This window comes from Camponotus vicinus, unplaced genomic scaffold (genome assembly GCF_025532165.1).
Source record: "Camponotus vicinus isolate PSW18456_S1 unplaced genomic scaffold, iyCamVici1.0 SCAF_14, whole genome shotgun sequence".
NCBI classification, from domain to species: Eukaryota; Metazoa; Arthropoda; class Insecta; order Hymenoptera; family Formicidae; genus Camponotus; species Camponotus vicinus.
Genome location: NW_028141950.1, coordinates 787,468 through 806,161, shown reverse-complemented (window position 1 = coordinate 806,161; position 18,694 = coordinate 787,468). Strand labels below are relative to the sequence as shown.

At 28.2% G+C, this 18,694-nt stretch overlaps 5 protein-coding genes across 7 annotated transcripts; 3 read left to right on the top strand and 2 right to left on the bottom strand.

Annotated features, from left to right (window-relative positions):
• The first annotated feature begins 2,241 nt into the window (after positions 1-2,241).
• Positions 2,242-3,720, top strand: LOC145965530 (uncharacterized). 2 transcript variants are annotated; one of them, XM_083089176.1, is made up of 2 exons: positions 2,242-3,151; positions 3,308-3,720. In XM_083089176.1, exons 1-2 carry the CDS (start codon positions 2,246-2,248, stop codon positions 3,563-3,565), a joined length of 1,164 nt encoding a protein of 387 aa, XP_082945302.1. In that variant the 5' UTR covers positions 2,242-2,245; the 3' UTR covers positions 3,566-3,720. The 2 variants fall into 2 exon arrangements, with proteins under 2 accessions (XP_082945302.1, XP_082945303.1); XM_083089177.1 differs by having other exon boundaries at positions 3,417-3,526.
• Positions 3,721-6,224: 2,504 nt separating this feature from the next.
• On the top strand, positions 6,225-7,586 carry LOC145965609 (mevalonate kinase-like). The gene is made up of 3 exons (XM_083089274.1): positions 6,225-6,836; positions 6,883-7,140; positions 7,310-7,586. Exons 1-3 carry the CDS (start codon positions 6,225-6,227, stop codon positions 7,493-7,495), a joined length of 1,056 nt encoding a protein of 351 aa, XP_082945400.1. The 3' UTR covers positions 7,496-7,586.
• Positions 7,587-8,802: 1,216 nt separating this feature from the next.
• Positions 8,803-12,762, bottom strand: LOC145965419 (peptidyl-alpha-hydroxyglycine alpha-amidating lyase 2-like). 2 transcript variants are annotated; one of them, XM_083088953.1, is made up of 8 exons: positions 12,610-12,762; positions 11,867-12,048; positions 11,201-11,358; positions 10,695-10,893; positions 10,248-10,440; positions 9,722-9,910; positions 9,303-9,415; positions 8,803-9,158 (listed from the first exon to the last, which is right to left on the bottom strand). In XM_083088953.1, the coding sequence occupies exons 2-8, from the start codon at positions 12,035-12,037 to the stop codon at positions 9,051-9,053; spliced, it is 1,131 nt and encodes a 376-aa protein (XP_082945079.1). In that variant the 5' UTR covers positions 12,038-12,048; positions 12,610-12,762; the 3' UTR covers positions 8,803-9,050. The 2 variants fall into 2 exon arrangements, with proteins under 2 accessions (XP_082945079.1, XP_082945080.1); XM_083088954.1 differs by having other exon boundaries at positions 11,867-12,132; positions 12,610-12,750.
• A 419-nt stretch (positions 12,763-13,181) lies between these two features.
• On the bottom strand, positions 13,182-15,484 carry LOC145965396 (uncharacterized). Its single transcript, XM_083088910.1, has 5 exons — positions 15,372-15,484; positions 15,131-15,287; positions 14,618-14,743; positions 14,069-14,288; positions 13,182-13,503 (listed from the first exon to the last, which is right to left on the bottom strand). Exons 2-4 carry the CDS (start codon positions 15,155-15,157, stop codon positions 14,106-14,108), a joined length of 336 nt encoding a protein of 111 aa, XP_082945036.1. The 5' UTR covers positions 15,158-15,287; positions 15,372-15,484; the 3' UTR covers positions 13,182-13,503; positions 14,069-14,105.
• A 1,633-nt stretch (positions 15,485-17,117) lies between these two features.
• Positions 17,118-18,475, top strand: Nd-18 (NADH:ubiquinone oxidoreductase subunit 18). The gene is made up of 3 exons (XM_083088909.1): positions 17,118-17,278; positions 17,727-18,041; positions 18,162-18,475. Exons 1-3 carry the CDS (start codon positions 17,220-17,222, stop codon positions 18,337-18,339), a joined length of 552 nt encoding a protein of 183 aa, XP_082945035.1. The 5' UTR covers positions 17,118-17,219; the 3' UTR covers positions 18,340-18,475.
• Positions 18,476-18,694: the final 219 nt, after the last annotated feature.

Here is an 18,694-nt window from a genome sequence, read left to right as displayed (position 1 = left end):
TATTATAATATATTATTATAATATATAATATTATATATTATATAATGCTTGTAATATATAAACAGTATTTTGTGCGGAAACGAATGTTCTCGAATAATTTTCATAATTCTTTTTTCGTCGCTCATAAAAAATGATAAAATTTTAATATTTAAAATTATAACTTATTATACAGACTTATTTTGTAAGTGAAGCATTAAAAATAGAAGCAATTTATAATTTCTGTTAATAACACAATGGTAAACAACAATAAAGAACGAAAATCTGATTAAATTGTAAGTGTATCTTTTGTGTACGGAATAAAAATTCAATATTGAAGAAATCATTTTTGTCACACATAGCCGACGCATTTCTAATTTATATTAACGTAGAAAGAGCGTGAAATATCTATGTTCTACGGTCTCTGTGACTTTTTTCATGTTACATAAATATTATTTAATTTTGATAAATCTCTATAAAAGAACTGTAGTACTCAGATTTATTTCTTACGACTTATTATTTAATACTTATTGATCTTTTTGGAGAGTAGAGATTTTTATTCGTAAGAAATAATGGACGACGTTAAAAAATTGAAAAGGATTCCAAGTTTCTGCACCAGGCAGAGTCATCTTATACGGAGACCCTTTGGCATTGGTATGATAAACATATTTATCACTTTTAAGATTTCTGATTTTTTTAGTAGAGATCATATTTGAATTACAAATTACGTTATGAATTACGAAGTTAGATGTGATAGGTTATTGTTATATAATATTGTTATATAATATTGTTATTGTAAAATAGAATTTACTTTATATACATTTTGAAGGTATAAATTCATCAAGCGACATTTGCCTTGCATTAAGCCGCAACTAATAAAAATATACCTAGGATTTTTTTTCGATTCATAGGTTAATTATAATAGTTGTATGGCTTGATCAATTGATACATAGTTTATTTATGAAACTGTACACATATAGATGAGTTATATATGCATTTACTAGCAAAGAAAAATAACAAAGAAAAATAACGAAAAAAAGGATCTTTTGCTATTTACATATTTACACTAAAGTCAAATACGTTGAAAACACAAGAAAAACCTAATTTATTTCCATATATGTCTTGTAAGAAAGAAATCATTATGTCTTGTCGTTTATGTCATCATTCAATATAACAGCAATGAAGAAACAAGAATTTTTGACGGGAAAGTAAAAAGCATGATCGTGAAAAAAATACAAAAAGCATAATCGTCAAATAAATACATATAATAATGATTTATCGCCTTGTATTGAATGGTAAAATAACAATGAAATACTTTTTCGCGCTAATGATGTGATAAATATGTATTCTACTTTTAATTTAGTAAATTTATTTTGGATTTTTGCGCGATACATAGGAATAGCTCGAAAGAAAAGGACTGTTGCACATTCTTGTTTAAATTTTGAGTTTTATAGAGTAAAATTTCATAAGAAGGGTTAATAAAAAAAAAAAAAAACCATTTCGAATAATCTCTTGAGACTTGAGACTTGAAGTTAATGTTACATCTTTTATTTAATTAAATTTAATTTAATGCAACGTGATCCATATAAAATAATAAAAATAGCACTGTTAAGTTTTTGCGTTAAAATTATAAAATGAATTGTGTTGGAAACTCGTCGAGCATTTAGAACAAAAATTAAGACTCGAGTAATTGTACTCGATTAAAAAGAGAGTCGCGGGCCCGACCGTTTATTCGGCGCCCCCCGGTAGCGGGATATCGCTTTGTCAGCGAAAATCCAAATACAGCGCTCGCCCTTCTCGAAAGATCTAATAACAACAAATAACACGTTAGATCGTTCAATTTAAACGTTGTCTCGGTAACCGTCGAGTTCAAGAAAAATCGGGATCTTTCGAGAAGGGCTTGAGTATAAATTGACGCGATCGAGGAGCGCCGCGTCTTTTGGCGAAAAGTCTCCGACGCGCCTTTTTTCGCTCTCCGTTGCTCGCGGAATATATCGATTCTCGTTTGAATTTATTAAGACAGTGTATAGTTGTATATGTTTGTCGTGTATGTTTCTCGCAATCAAAATGAAATTGATGTAATTCAATAGACAAGTATGTATACATATTTTTTATTTTTTTTGTATAAAATATTACATGCATGTACTTAAACATATTTATATGTATATATGTAAAACTCGTGCATATTGTAAAATTGCAATATGAAATATTATTTTAAATGCAGTGAGATACGCATTTGTGTTGCAGAGTGATAATCTTATTCATAAGGATGATTGAATTTAAGATTTCCGCACCGGGGATAATTATCCTAAGCGGAGATTACGCGGAGATATATGGGAAAAACGTGGTGACAACCACGTTAAATCAACGTACAACGCTTAAATTGGAAGAAATTGCGAATAATTTAATGATAAGAAGAATTTGCAAATTAGAGTTTCCCGATGTGGGATTATTATTAAATTTATCAATAGAACAAGTGGAGAATTTCCTCTCTGCGCATAACATCATCGGACTAAACAGAGAGCGTTTATTCAAATACGTACAATATTTCATTACATCAAACGGAATGTGGAGTACGCACGAGCAAAGAATAAGTTTACAAATGTTTTTCTTTTTACTTTTCTATATCGGTCATCAAGAGCAACTCGATATAAGATCTTTTCGCGTACACGTGACGACGGAGATACCGCTGCACGCTAATCTTGGCAGCTCGACATCGTTCGCGGTATGTCTCGCGGCATGCTTTCTACATTGGTCGCGTCGACAGAGAGGTGACCATAATGAATTTAATGAAAATGAATTGGGACAGATTGCGGCATCTGCTATGTTTTGCAGAAAAGCAGTACACAGCTCCATGTGTTTAATGGACACTTATGTATGTTGTACCGGTCATATAGCCAGACGATATCAATTATTTCAACCAGAAAACAATATATACGATGTAAGAATGACAGACTCGAAAATTTTATTAATTGATTCAATGTGTCGCCCGGATAAGAACAGAACGATAGAGCATTTGGCACGATTGAAACATATGAATCCGGAGTTTATCGACGGCAATTTAAATTTAATAGATCAATTATCACAAAATGTTTCAGCATGTTTAGAAGAATACGCTTTAAGCCGGATAATGAATATGTTCGACACGGAATTTCGATACTTCAATTTAATACAGGTATATCTTTTTCACTTCTTTACAAGCAATATACTTCATTATATAATGATTTTGTGTAATATCGTCTAAAAGATTTGCAATGCAAATATATAATTATCCGATGCAATTATCAAATGCAGTATTGTTTTTTAATTTATATTTTTCAAATCTTTATAGAAAAACGTTAGATTGAATCAACGTGCGCTGTCTAGGTTAAATCTGTCTAATCGTATATTGAATTATATTTCCGAACTTGCGTATGGTTGTGATTATGGAAAATTTACAGGAGTCGGTACAAAAATGTTTGTATATTTTTTGATACGACGGGATACTGAGGAACAAATAATTAGTAACATTCCCGCACGCATGGAGGCACAAGGTTTCCCGGTTATCGTAACCACCATAGCATGTAAAGGAGTTAAAATTGAAAATTAATATTAATATCAAAATTAATATTAAAATTAATATTCTTTTATTTAAAGTTTGTAAAGTTTGTTAGATAGTAAAAGAGAAAAGTGTTCATTTTTTTATTTTATAGACTGGAGGAATTTTATAGCCTCAAATTTTATATATATGTATATATGCATGTAAAAAAATTAATAGACAAAGCATCATTATCCTTTTCTGGATTTTTACTCTCGATATTTAATCGAGATGCTGCATGTTACTTATTATTAATCGAATTAAGCTTTACGCAATGCAATCTAAAAATAATAAGGGCAGCTCTGCTTATCGTCTGCATCAAAATTACATAATCGTATTCTATTAAATGCTGTAATTCATTGTACGAGTACTATTTTATTTCAATTATAAAATAATTTGAGTCAAAGTATATCTTCTTCGGACGTAATATTTGCATAAAATATTACATCCGAAAAATATAGATATCTAATAACAAGTATTGCTATATATATATATATATATACATATATATATATATATATATATATAGGTACATATATAAATATGAGAAATAAAATAATTATCAATTTGAATTACGGCATTATAAGTAAGAAAAAATGAACACACGATATTCAGTTTTATATAATGTATTCTGTGTTAAAATTTCTGTTCTTTCGATGTAATATCGTATTCAATTTCATAAAATTATAAGCGATGTCACTTTGGGCGATATATTTATTGCAAAATTTGTTTATCGAAAATAAGTTGGTTTTTTTCTTATGTCATTACAATTTCGTTATTATACATTTATTTGTGCAAGGTAAAAAAGAAATTCTTCAATATATTTTTCCAATCCATATGATCGGACAGTAATGAGTAATGACGTTCGAAAAAACGAATTTATTTCAATTTATTTATAAATATATTGCTTTAATATATTTATTTAAATAAATATTAATTACTTTTATTATTATTAATTTAAATAAATAAATAAATATATATATATATATATATATATATATATATATATATATATATATTATTTCATGTTATTACATAAGAGATAATATATAAGAGATAATAAATATTCATGCTGCCTAGCTTAATCATATTTTTAATATTAATAATATTTTTATCATTTTTTATTTATCATTGCGAGAAAGAAGCAGGAATCTTAACAGAAATATAATAAAGCGCGTGTTTATTGAACAAATATATGAGTTATCGCGTTAATTGAATGGAAAAATGACAATGAAATATTTTTCTGCATTAATATTTGATAATGAGGCCAGTGGAAATATTATTATCTTTTTAATTCACTATTGATATTTGTGCAATCCGCGGAAATGACAAAAGAGAAAGAAATATTCATTTTATGTTTTCATTTTATCTTTAGCTGTATAAGTTAGGACTCCCGAGCGGGTAATGCGCGAGCGGGTACCGCTCGGGAGTCTAGTCGCTACCGGTAGGTGCCAAAAGGGGAGGTTTTTAGTTGGTAGTGGCCGCTAAATAGGCCGAGTCCAACACTACCGGGGACTACGGGATTCCCGGTGTGCGTAAAAGCATTTTCCTCCTCTCTCGCAAAAAAAAAAAAAAAAGCTTTATGAGTTGAAATTTCATCTATTCGTGGAAAAAGTTATTAGAGAACAAGTATCGCTATTTTACTCCGAAATTCACTTTCCAGTCGGAATTAGTAATATTGTACTCTTATTATTACTAACCGAATTAAGCTTTATCCATAAAATAACAAGGAAAATTTTGCTTACCTCTTGCATCGTAATTTTATTTTGATCGAATTATATTAAATAATATAAGTCGATATGCGAGTATTGCGTTTTTATTTCAGGTATTAATTAATAATTGATCTATATCAAATTTCTTTTTCGTTTTTTATTGTTTTTTGTATCTGCTACATAAAATATATTCATCGGAAATATATTGTATATATATATACACGCGTTTGTACATTTACTGTAAAGCGTCAATATATAAATATCACATACAATTAATACAAATAAATAATGATAATTTATTTGTCATATTGCATGTAACATATCTTAAAAATGATTTTTATAATATATAATATTAATATTATCATAATTTATAATCTATAATATATAATATTATTTTAACATACAATAACATTATTATAATATATTATTATAATATATAATATTATATATTATATAATGCTTGTAATATATAAACAGTATTTTGTGCGGAAACGAATGTTCTCGAATAATTTTCATAATTCTTTTTTCGTCGCTCATAAAAAATGATAAAATTTTAATATTTAAATTATAACGTATTATACAGACTTATTTTGTAAGTGAAGCATTAAAAATAGAAGCAATTTATAATTTCTGTTAATAACACAATGGTAAACAACAATAAAGAACGAAAATCTGATTAAATTGTAAGTGTATCTTTTGTGTACGGAATAAAAATTCAATATTGAAGAAATCATTTTTGTCACACATAGCCGACGCATTTCTAATTTATATTAACGTAGAAAGAGCGTGAAATATCTATGTTCTACGGTCTCGGTGACTTTTTTCATGTTACATAAATATTATTTAATTTTGATAAATCTCTATAAAAGAACTGTAGTACTCAGATTTATTTCTTACGACTTATTATTTAATATTTATTGATCTTTTTAGACAGTAGAGATTTTTATTCGTAAGAAAAAATGGACGACGATACAAAATTGAAAAAGATTAAATTCAATGTTTCTGCACCAGGCAGAATCATCTTATACGGAGAACCTTTGGCAATGTATGGTAAACATGTTGTAGCGACCAGTATAGATCTTCGAACCACGCTCAAATTTTGCGAAATAACTGATAATAGAAGATATATCATTAAGATAGATCTCCCTGATATCGATTTATGGTTGAATTTATCTCTAGAACAAGTCCTAAACTTTTTTTTTAATAATATTGATGACGCTAATCGTTTCTTGAAGGAAAATATCTTGTTACATAGATACGTGCAATATTTTATCACATTAAACGGTATGTGGAGCACATACGAGCAAAGATTTAGCTTACACACATTTTTTTACTTGTTTATTCTTATTGTTTGTGCCGAGAGATTAGATATAAAATCTTTCCACGTATGCTTGACTTCGCAATTACCTATGCGCGCTGGTCTGGGTAGTTCAACATCATTCGCGGTATGTCTCGCAGCGAGCTTTTTATACCGGGCACGTCTGCAGAAAGGTACCGACGCATTTTATGATGGAGATTTGGAAGATATCTCGGGATATGTTTCGGAGTGCGAGGAAGTTATAGAAAATTATGTAGCCAATATTGACAACGATGTGTGCTCGTATAATAAAATTCCGATACGACATTCGGACAGGCTATAATAAGACTTCTAATATAATCGCACCGAGAATGGAGATTCTGCTGATCGACTCAAGAATTCGCCAAAATAAACTCAAACCAATGAAGAGAATGGCGGATCTAAAATCTTTCTATCCTGTGTATTTGAATATTCTTTTGAACGTTATCGACTATATATCAAAGCAGGCTTGTAAAGAGCTTAGTGCACTTAATTTTCTTCAAGGAAATCATTTACAAAATACGTACAAAACATTGAAAGTAAGTTTTTCTTTTTTTTTCTATTTTTGACATTGCTTTGTTACGTATTTTGAATAGCTATGCTATTACAACAATCTCAAATCTTTTATTATTATTTTATTATTATCTTTTATTATTATTCGTCGGTAATTGTGTCATTTCTTAATTTAGATTTTTTAATGCTTTGCAGGTCTTTATTTCACTAAGTCAAAAAATTTTTCATGACTTGAGATTGTCGTATCCAAATATTGATATTATTTGCGCAATTGCGAGAGAATATGGTTTTGCGGGAAAACTTACAAGTTTTGGTGGAAAGTATGTGTATATCTTATTATCGCCAGATGTAGCAGAAGAGAATATCATGAGGCACATCTAATGCTCGTGGGTTTTGCTGTCACAAAGACTAGCATGAATTGTAGTGGAGTGAGAATTGATGATTTATATTAAAATAATCAATTATATAAATAAACCAGTAATAACAAATAGTGCACGCTCTAAATGTGAAGCGTAGTAAAATTATTACAGCTTGTTATATAATAGTATAAGTGTAGATATACAGTAGTATACTATTATAAGAGAACACACAAGTTATTATTATTATAGTATTACATAGTCACTATGATTGTATTTTTATTATTGCGATATATGTCAAAAAATGATTAAGTTTTTGGATGCAACTTTATTCAAATTCAATGCACAGATTAATTAAGAGACATTTATATTGTCAAGTGACATAACAATAAGATAAACCAAAATCTCTTTCTTTATTTTATGGATTAATAAATAGCTATATATTTTAATCATTCATCTTCTTTTGAAAATGTAAGAATACAAGTAAGTTATATGTATATATATATATATATATATATATATATATATATATATATATATATATGCATTTACTAATTCAGTGTAACAAAAAAGAGAATTTGGTTGTATATTTTGTTAATTCGTACTATCAAATGGCATATGAAAAATTTATTTTTATGTATTTTGTAAGAAAAAAGTTTTTATGCTTTCTCACTTATAATGTCATAATTTAATATGACTATAATAAATATATGTACTATATTGAATAGAAAGGTGGCAATACGAAATATCTGTTTATGCTAATAATATATGATGATATAAAAAATATCTTACATTATTATTATAGACTTATATGATGCGCAGAGATAGAAAGAAAAAAAATTGTTTTATTTTTGTTACTTTAGCTTTAATTTTATAAACCGAAATTTTCTCTTTGTAAGAAAAGATAATAAAAAGAGATTATCTTGTTCAAAATTATGATTTATGAACCAATGATGGTGATACGTACCTTATTTAGTAAAATGAAATTTTACGCAATCTATAAAATAATGATGATAGCGCAATTTATTTTCAAAATGTCAAAATTATATGATAGAATTGCATTAAATAATGCCTGAGATATGAATATTGTTGTATTATATATTTCAATTATATCATCATCGGCATATTTATTTTACATTTGCCGCGTGAAAGTATTACTTATGCAAGTATTACTTATGTTACACGTACCAAATATGTGCATAAGCAAAACATGTAAATATCATATAAATTGTATTAATGCAAATAAGATAGTGACAATTGTTTTTTTTAGTATAATAGGAATTCTTAATTATAATAATCATAATTAAAAACCTTATGGAAGAGAAATCTGTATTTGAGTCAAAAAGGAATTCCTTTATTGAAAAAATTATATTAACATAATATATATTTATAACATCTGCTTGTATTATGTATAAGAAAATAATGTGTGTGAGTGTGGGTGCGGGTGTGTGTGAGCAAAAATGAATTAAATTTCGCTGCTTTTGCGAATTTAATTTTTGTTTTACTCCAGATAATAATATATAACATTACAGATGACAGATTTTGACGCTATATTTTGTAATATTCGTTTAATTTTTACATTAAGTTTGTAATAAATCGAATTTCCATATTTTATTGGGCCCAATCTCTGATACGTAAAGTGCTGTGCCATACGGGCATGCGGCAATAGCATGAGGCATCGTGAAAGACTGAAACAAATATGCTTATTAACATATATGTTTCTTTTAAAAAGAGTAATCTATTTTGAAATCCATCAGGATATTTATAATGAAATGAATATTTAAAAATTTTTTTATTACATTGGATCTCGAATATAAAATGTAACAACTTACTGAAGATTCTGGGCCCCAAATTTGTGTTACATTTCGATTTATTGGATCAATAGTGAAGCCTTTAATTTGTATGTTTTTAGACGTCATACCATTGACAGCATAAATAAAACCACCTGAAATTATTGATGATAAAATTATATTTATTATTTTTGCCTTTCTCTGTTAAAAATTTTTTAAATATTATTAGTAAATAATAATGGGCTGGAAAGAATGTCAAAATATATGTTGACGCAGAATATAACATATTATAATATTTCTAACAGATTTGAATTGATAATATATTAGATTTAATATATTAAATTTATATTAAATAATATATTAGATTTGAAATGCATGACATATAATTTCAAGATAGGATTAAATGCTCTAATTTACAATAATAATCGTACAATAAATTACACTTTTTATGAGTTACTTACGATAAGACGCGATACCGAATATGCGACCAAATTGTCGATGACGAATGGAATACGGAGATTCGGGATTTCGATTCAAACCGGAAGATATGACATCCAAGCACACAATCCTTAAATTCTCACGATCAGCGATACATACTTGTCTGTTTGGCAAGATCGTCAAAGCATGAGGAATCCTTAAAGAAATCCAATCTATAAAAGCGTATGTAAAATTTATTAATAAAATAGATATATATATTTTTACAAGCAAAAGATAAAAAAAATTATTATTTATTCTAATTATATTATTAAAAGCTATAATATTTATAAAAAAGATATTAAATTTATAAAAAACTAAAATCAAAGAACACTGATTTCTACTCGTGAACACTTGCGCGCTTTACTACAGTTATATATTTATCTGTAGTATTAATGTTACTTGCAATTATCATCAATTGTGATCGTGAAATTCTACTTTTAAAAATCAGTATAAATAAAAATTTAAGATAGGTTCTAATATTAATTTTAACATTAATAATATTAAACGTACGTTCGCCAATACTGTATTTGGGATTGCCTCTTTTGTCAAACAACATTATCCTATTATTGCAATATCCATCAGCGACAACAATCTCGCCATTCGGTAAAACTGCGACCGATGTTGGCTGGCAGAAATGTTCCATATCGTTTCCAGGCTCGAATCGTTGACCGAGGATCAGTCGAGGAATTCCGGAAGCCGAATACTATAATTTATGACGAATATAATCAGTCAACAATATTTTTTATAACAACAATTAACAAAAAGACCGATTATAATATAACTTATGCATAATTATATTTATAACATATTTAATTAAAACATTTTTTTCCTTACTTTCCACCTTATAATTATAATGCATTATTTTATTTGTGATTTATATTACATTTTTATTTGTTATTATAACAATTATTAATACTGTATCTTAAAATGGGCTCTGCTATAAATTTCTCTATATACCTTGAAAACCTGATGGAGGGCAATATCAGTCAGCCATATGTTTCCAAGATTATCTATGTGAATCCCATGCGGTAAATAAAATGTATGATTTCCCCAACCGCGAATAATATCGCCAGTTTTAGGGTCCAATGTTAACACTGTATCATTACGAATGGGACCTTTGTACTTTTCTTGATATTCTGCATTATCGTTAAATGTTCTGAAAATTCACATCAATACACTATAATAAGAACACCAGAATATTTTATATACTTTTCAAAACTATAAAGAAACTATAAATAATTATTTTGTATCACATATTAAAAATTAAAAAGAGTAGATAATTCTTTCTATAAAAAGAATTGCTTCTTGTTATATAAAAAAATATTACACGACATGAGTGTTTTAAAAACTAATAATCATTGTTTTATTTCTTAATGTTTTAAAGTTTAAAGCATAATTGTTTTCTGCTATTTTTATTGTTACGCTTTTGATTATCACTTGTTAATTTAGTCTATGATTCTTACTCATAATTCCAAGTTCGATCTCCGCGATGAAAAATCACAGGATTACCCGATGGATCCACCGCGACTCCAGAAATCTCGCCAAGATTTTCGGGACTTTGCCACAAATGATTTTCAACGGGATGTAGTGGTGCATAATTGTAAGTTTCCGGAAATTGATCCTGATAGTGAAAATAATTATGATCCTGATATGATGGAATTATTATGTCATTACAAATCACACACACAACCATAATTCAAACATTATACTTCAGGTTTTTTATAAAAGAGACTAATTTAGAGATATAATATATATCATAACAAAAAAACATTTACAATCAATAAATCTTTTAAATAAGATAAATTAAATGCGCGTAATTAAATTAAATAATACGTAAATTTAATAATTCATGTATAATTATTTTTATAAAAATAATTGCAATTTAAAAAGAACGTAATATTTAAAAAAAATATATTTATTTAAATATTTTCGTTTGATTTAAATTATAAAATAAAGATGGAACATACGTCGTTTATATTAATCTTACAAGTTTATTTATCCACGTGAACATTATTTAAAATATAATATAAAAATTTACTGAGATAATATTTTAATTATATATATATATATATATATATATATATATTTATTTATTTATTTATTAATTTATATTATCTATGTATGCATACCTGAGAAAGATGATAAAGAGCTTCGGTGTCGAGTCTGTTGAAATTATTTCCCGCGAAATTCCCATCGTTGATATCGGATGTAACGTATCTAAATAATACTATCGCAAGCACCAAGAGAAATCGGGGCAACTGATTGTGTTCACTCGCCATCTTGTTATTTTTCTCTCTCATAAGCTTCGCACCTGATGAGGTCCAGGCCGGGAAGTTAAATCGATAATACGCGCAGGCGCTCGTCGAGTTTACATTATCGTGATTTTAAAATATAGCTTTGAAAGCAACAAGTACAATCAGAGAAAATCGATTAATCGCTCGATATAATATGAATAAACGACAAGAAATTCCTTAAATTCCTTACGTTTAAACTACACAAGAATGTCGGAGAATTCAATGATGATTATATCAATGATGTTGAATCTCAGAATAGCTATTTTACTATGCAACTCACAATCAATATAAAATTGTTAAGATAAAAGCAATTATTAAAAAATATTAAAAACTGATAACATAACGCGTAACATGATGGGATTTTATCTGAAGATGTACAAGGACATATTAAAGAGGGAAAATAATTAAGATTCTTGGATTTCTGGATAAACGGGATAACGTGACGCACTTCCCAGTGAATAGTAACGCTTTAATAATCGTATTTTCTTCCGATAATATGATTTGAGCACGAACATAGTTTTAATTTCATTGATAAGACAGAAAAGAAAGATAAAACAGAAGAGAAAGATTTTACATACCAGCCAGTAACTGACGAAACACAATCGTTACGTTTAATATCGTTCGAAACAGACTGTATCTACTCCAGGATTTGAAAAAGGACTTGCCGGTACAATCAGACAGGTGGGCGCCAATCGATAGTTACGCGCAGGTGTCCTGGTCACTGTCCCCGGGGAAGTGGAAAGGAACACTAGATAACGTATCCTGGAAACCATTGACGTCAGAGTTTTTCTCTGTTCGCAGAGTAATCAATAACTCTTGATTAATATATATGGCAATATATAAATATGGTAATATATATATGGCAATATTTTAATACAGACACGCACATGCGTCGATGCTATCCGCTGAGCGCAAATTAAATGAATAATAATCAATTTTGATATTTTTTCAACGATAAGATAAAGATTTGCCACATTTTTGAAACTTTTAGAGATGCATATTTATAAATTTTTAGATATTAAATAACGGCATGTTGAATGACAGCTATAAATCTATATATTATAAAAAAAATTAAAACGTCAAATAAATATTTATATTATATTTGTGAGAATTATATCTGTGCAACATGATGAATAAGAAAAGCCACAAATTACTTCATCAAAAAACTTTATTAATAATGAACTTTATTAATCACAACGTGTTTATATGTAACACAATAAATATAAATTGTTGGCAGCGTGTGTTTATCGATGTGCTAATGTAAATTATATTGTTCTCGAGTCTTTCGTTATTTTCGGAACATTATTCAATGTTTCCATATCCTCTTATATAAATAAAGTTACTAATAGAAAATTACATTTTCAACAATCATATCACATCTTAACCGATGATTAAACAATCTGCAGAAACTCTAACAATCGCTGATTTTGATTTTAAACGAGAGAAATTTGATTTCCTTTGTATTACCACACCTGCAATGATTAATGAAGTTAATTGAAGGTAATTTATTTTTATAAAACACTGATTAAATTAATTAATTAGAAATAAAAGACTGATTTAAAAATATTTCGATCTCTTTTCCTATTTCTACATAATTAAATATTAAACATTTAATTTAAAAAGATAGAAAATAACAGAAACGATAATTAAAAAGAGAATTAAAAAATTGTAAAGATTTAATTATTTGTTATCAAGTTATTCGTAACCGCGCAATCTCTATATAAATAAAAACAAAAGACTGCCGATAAAATATTAATGAGAGTTTATTGGTACAAAATCGAACACATAATGTTCTGATGAAAAAATAATTACATTTTATTTACTTTATTTTTAAAATTAATTTTAAAAAGTACATAAAATACACATAATTAAAAATTGAATTGTTTTCGGATTATTTTTAGTGAGAATAAAAAATATATAGGAAGAAAGGGACCATAAAAATCAATTTGACAATCGTAAAAATCTTAATTTTAATTATAAGAAAATTTTATGTTAATAACGTTGTAAAATAAATTTTTGTAAAGATTTTTAGTTCACCTGTTTTTTGCAGGATTGACTTTCCATAGCGTCTCATTTACTTATCGATTTCAAGGCTCAATGATGTTTCCGGTTGGGTCCATATGTAGCCTGTGCGTGTCATACTGCAGTGAGCGTCGTAATATCTCCCTGGTGCGCGACAATAGGACCATCTCGGACAACGGCACCGGAACTTACTATGAAACTCTTCCTTGCACACCTCGTTCCACCAACAGGTTCTCTGAAACGTCAGAGCTCGTTATGTATAAGAAAAAGATTTAATCTCTTTCAATTTAAACCTAAACTTGTACTAGTAATAAAAATTACAAAATTTCTTAAATTAATATGATAGTTAATAAGTATAACTTTTAATCAGTTTATTTTCTTTCTTTTGATTAATATAATTTGTAAATTATATAAAATTGTTGATTTAATGACAAAAATATTACATCATATATTTATATGTCTCTCACAATAAAATTAATAAAATCATACATAGAGTTACAAGAGTTAAATAATTTTGTCATGATATATTAAATTGTGAAATTCTTCCTTTTATAATCGTCTTACCTCTGCCAGATAGCCTCTTACACTTTGATCGCTATAATTTCTTTTGGTAATTATGTGTCTGGCGTTTGCCGAATATACTCTTGTACATAGTGCAAGTATTAATAAGAAACACAATGCAATCTTATCCTGCAAAAAAAAAAATTAATTACGTTTACAATCGTTTATATACAAAATTGAATATCCCTTATTTTAAAAGTGAGAATTTAATTTTCACAAATGTCTGTTGATTCCCATTAATCAATTTATTTAAATCAATTTATTTAAAACTTTTTGAACCTGTTAAATTTTTCATAAGGAATTTTTAACTCATAATCTGGGAATATAATATATTTGTGAAGAAATATTAAAAAAATCTCTCTTTATCTCTTTCTCAATTAAAATCTCCTTTCGAATTTTCCACAACTCGAACGCTTCCGTATTCACCGTGCAACATCTCTCATGATGATATCGAGAATTTGATAAACATTTGATATATCTCTATGTGTGCTTTATAAATTAAATATATTTACTTACATTTTCCCTCATTTCTGCGTAAAACATGTAAATTCCTTTTTCCACGATTCCAGATTACGTGCAAAAAGCAAGGAAAGGATGGCGAGCCCACGCCAGCTGCATTTGTTCGTCGCTGTGTCGCTCGTAAGGCATTATCCCTATACGGTGCAGTTCCTGGCTGCGTTCGGAAACATCACCCGAGTGCCCCCGGGTATCATTTTCCTTGTTGTTTACCGAATGTTAAACAAGGATAAAATGATACCCGGGGACACTCGGGTGATGTTTCCGAACGCAGCCCTGAAGGGAAGGAGCGAATTACGTCGAGCATGCGTACATCTTCTTGGGGGACGTATCCTATGCTGGTATCGTTAAGGGTAGGTTAGTCTCGCTTATGTGATGATCGATCGTCATTCGCGAGCTTTCATGATGTACGAATTGCACGATCTTCCGACAACGAAAAGCAAATCGCAAATCGGTATACAAAAGTATAAATTTAATAAAGATTATAAAAAAAGTAAGCAGATAAGTTTAATAAAGATTATAAAAAAAAAGAACAGATTTTTTTTTCATAAGATAATTATTTAGTTACTTAATACGAAAGAACAACAATATTTATGAATTTCGATAAGACTAAAATTTTCTAAGCAAATAAGCATAGAAAGGTTTTGTTTTTAACAGTTGGTTAAAAAATTTTAAAAATACTAATTTCTTTATGCAAGAAGCAGTTTGTCTTTTTTAATATCTTTTTTTATAAGTTAAATTAAAAAGATAAACGTGTGAATAGCTTATATTAATTATAATATATTAAAAATAAATAATTATAATATATTAATTATATTAATAATATATAATGGATATATAATTATTACAATTCTAATCATTGATTCGGTTCATCTTATTCATCTATTGCTTCAAATTTACAATTTCAATTGAAGAATGTTCACTGATTCCACGAGAAAAAACTCCATTAATTCGTTAATAAATAATGTCGATGATGCAGTTGATGAGAGATGTTTTTTAATATGTTCAAAAGTTCTGACTTGAGTTAATAAAAGAATATGTTTTATAAAGAAATGTAATTCACAAAAGTAATAATATGTGTCTTACAATACGCCCGAAAATTCATATAAATTAATAGGAGAATTATTTTGCGAAAAGATAAGTAAGTTCACAGGCGATAATGTATCTGAAAATTCATTTCTGAATTATTAGGAGAATATATTTCGTAAAGAGATATTCTAATAATGCAGGTTACTAACAATAATGTCTTTTAATATCCGCGAAAATTAGCGTCCGAGTTATCAGGAGAATATAATTTGCGAAGAAGTTAGTGATGCAGTTCATGAGCACTAAATGTATCTTACGCTCGAAAATTTATTTCCGAGTTATTAGGAGAATATATTAAGCGAAGAAGTATACGTTACTTCGCAAGAGGGAGGACTAAAGTATACTTCTCGCCCCTCTTTGATCAGGAATACCTCTTTGCGAAATATATTCTCCTAATAACTCAAAAATAAATTTTCGAGCATATTAAGATGCGCTATCGTGAATTGCATTATCGACCTCCTCGCAAAACATATTCTCCTGATAATTCAGACATGAATTTTCGAGGATATCAAAGATATATTATTGTTAGTAACCTGTATTATTACTAGCATATCTCTACGAAGTATGTTCAGGAACAATGCACAATTTTACATGATAAATCCCGATTAAATAACATATATGTTTATATATTTATCAGTGTGTAATTATATTTTAATAAGTATTGATAAAGGCATTTTTTTAATTCTCGATTTTTTAAATTGTAATTTTTTTTAATTCCCGATGTTTTAAATTGTAATTTATTAAATAATACATGACATGGAGAAATAAAGGACTCACGTGTAATATCCTAGTTTTTTAAAAAAGAACAGGAAGAAAATGTTTCACGTTATGTGAAAATCAAGTATATTAAAATATGATCGCGCCGCGCATCGATTGCAAGCCAGCGCCAGGCGTCAGTTCAGTCAGCTGTTGTCTTGCGATCTGACATCTTTAACTGGTTTTGCTGCAAGTTGTCTCATGGTCTTTGCATCCGACTTATTATTTACGTTTTCCGAACGAAAGAATGGCATCCCGTGCGTTACTGCGACAATGTGCGATTGGAATTAACGAGAACAATCTTGGGTGAGCTTGCTGTAATATTTTTCAAGTGTCTTTTCCATATGACAGAAAGATAAACAAGACATAACCTTACAACTTTACATAACAGTTGCAGTACCTAATAAGATTGATTAAATATTATCATGAAATGTAACTTATTAAAATTCAAAATTTTATCTGGTGATATACATTTATGTGAACAAGTTTGTAACAAAGCTAGTCAGAAACTATACATTTTTATACTGTTGGGAAAACCATACACCAATAACAGTTTATTTTTTGAGCTCTTAATTGATAAGAATATATAGGTAAATTGTAATTGTGCAAATTAAAATTGACACATAAATATATATAATATTAAATATATAACATATATAAATATATAAAATTAATATTAAGTATACTTTGGCTTATAGTATCTAAAAGATAAGGTTAAAATTTATAAAATTCTAAAGATCTTTCTTGTACATAGATGGAGCAGATTATTTTCAAATAAAAGTATAGAAGTGGAAAAGAAACCAGTAGTGCGTAAGAATTTTCAAGAGGCTGTACTGTCGAAAGAAGAAACCGAATATCTAGAAGCTTTGAAAAGCCCAATTACTGTAACTGATGAAAATGTAGGATATGTATCTGGTGTTCCCGAGGAACATATCAAAACTCGCAGAGTGCGGATTTATCAGCCTGCCAAAAGTGCCATGCAATCTGGAACAAATAACACTCACTTTTGGCAGATGGACTTTGATACACGTGAACGCTGGGAGAATCCACTGATGGGATGGACTTCTAGGCAAATATTAATATTATATATAAATATTAGAATATATTTTAATTAAGATACTTAGCATATGCATTAATATTCTGCTGCATAATTATTTTATATACTTATTTTACAAATTTTTTAATTCAGTGGAGATCCCATGTCAAACATCCACGTTAACTTTGCTACCAAGGAGGAGGCAATCGCACATTGCAAGAAGATGGGTTGGGAGTATTATGTGCAGAAGCCAAATCTCAATCAGCCAAAACCTCGCAGTTATGGAATAAATTTCTCTTGGAATAAACGTACCAGAGTTTCAACTAAATAATAGGCTTCATCGAGCTAATTATTCATAACTTTTGTGATAGCAATGATGAGCATATTATTAATTGTAGTCATTTAATATAAGAAGTCTTGTAACAAATATGTATCATAATGCAAATAATTATATATATTTAAAACAATATATTTTTTAATATAATTTCTAATTATATATAGACAATTATTCCTTACAAAGTAATGAGACAATACAATTAAATAAAGAACGCAGAAAATTTGATAAATAAAATATTGAATACAAAGATTGTTTATTTAAAATTATAGAATTGACTGAGAAATGTAATAACGAAAAAAAAACGGACTGATTCAATGTCATTCATAAGTGCTAAATCTTATAGAAAATT

What these genes read in the sequence shown, in the direction of transcription:
- Nd-18 (XM_083088909.1), top strand. Translation starts at nt 17,220, where the DNA reads ATGGCATCCCGTGCGTTACTGCGACAATGTGCGATTGGAATTAACGAG. An exon ending in ATTAACGAGAACAATCTTGG is followed by an intron (nt 17,279 to 17,726) that starts GTGAGCTTGCTG and finishes TCTTGTACATAG; the next exon opens with ATGGAGCAGATTATTTTCAA. An exon ending in CTGATGGGATGGACTTCTAG is followed by an intron (nt 18,042 to 18,161) that starts GCAAATATTAAT and finishes TTTTTAATTCAG; the next exon opens with TGGAGATCCCATGTCAAACA.
- LOC145965609 (XM_083089274.1), top strand. Translation starts at nt 6,225, where the DNA reads ATGGACGACGATACAAAATTGAAAAAGATTAAATTCAATGTTTCTGCA. An exon ending in AGGAAGTTATAGAAAATTAT is followed by an intron (nt 6,837 to 6,882) that starts GTAGCCAATATT and finishes ATAAAATTCCGA; the next exon opens with TACGACATTCGGACAGGCTA. An exon ending in ATACGTACAAAACATTGAAA is followed by an intron (nt 7,141 to 7,309) that starts GTAAGTTTTTCT and finishes AATGCTTTGCAG; the next exon opens with GTCTTTATTTCACTAAGTCA.
- LOC145965530 (XM_083089176.1), top strand. Translation starts at nt 2,246, where the DNA reads ATGATTGAATTTAAGATTTCCGCACCGGGGATAATTATCCTAAGCGGA. An exon ending in GATACTTCAATTTAATACAG is followed by an intron (nt 3,152 to 3,307) that starts GTATATCTTTTT and finishes AAATCTTTATAG; the next exon opens with AAAAACGTTAGATTGAATCA.
- LOC145965396 (XM_083088910.1), bottom strand. Translation starts at nt 15,157, where the DNA reads ATGTTTTACGCAGAAATGAGGGAAAAT. An exon ending in ACGCAGAAATGAGGGAAAAT is followed by an intron (nt 14,744 to 15,130) that starts GTAAGTAAATAT and finishes TTTTTTTTGCAG; the next exon opens with GATAAGATTGCATTGTGTTT. An exon ending in TAAGAGGCTATCTGGCAGAG is followed by an intron (nt 14,289 to 14,617) that starts GTAAGACGATTA and finishes CTGACGTTTCAG; the next exon opens with AGAACCTGTTGGTGGAACGA.
- LOC145965419 (XM_083088953.1), bottom strand. Translation starts at nt 12,037, where the DNA reads ATGAGAGAGAAAAATAACAAGATGGCGAGTGAACACAATCAGTTGCCC. An exon ending in CTCTTTATCATCTTTCTCAG is followed by an intron (nt 11,359 to 11,866) that starts GTATGCATACAT and finishes TTTCACTATCAG; the next exon opens with GATCAATTTCCGGAAACTTA. An exon ending in GATCGAACTTGGAATTATGA is followed by an intron (nt 10,894 to 11,200) that starts GTAAGAATCATA and finishes GTGAATTTTCAG; the next exon opens with AACATTTAACGATAATGCAG.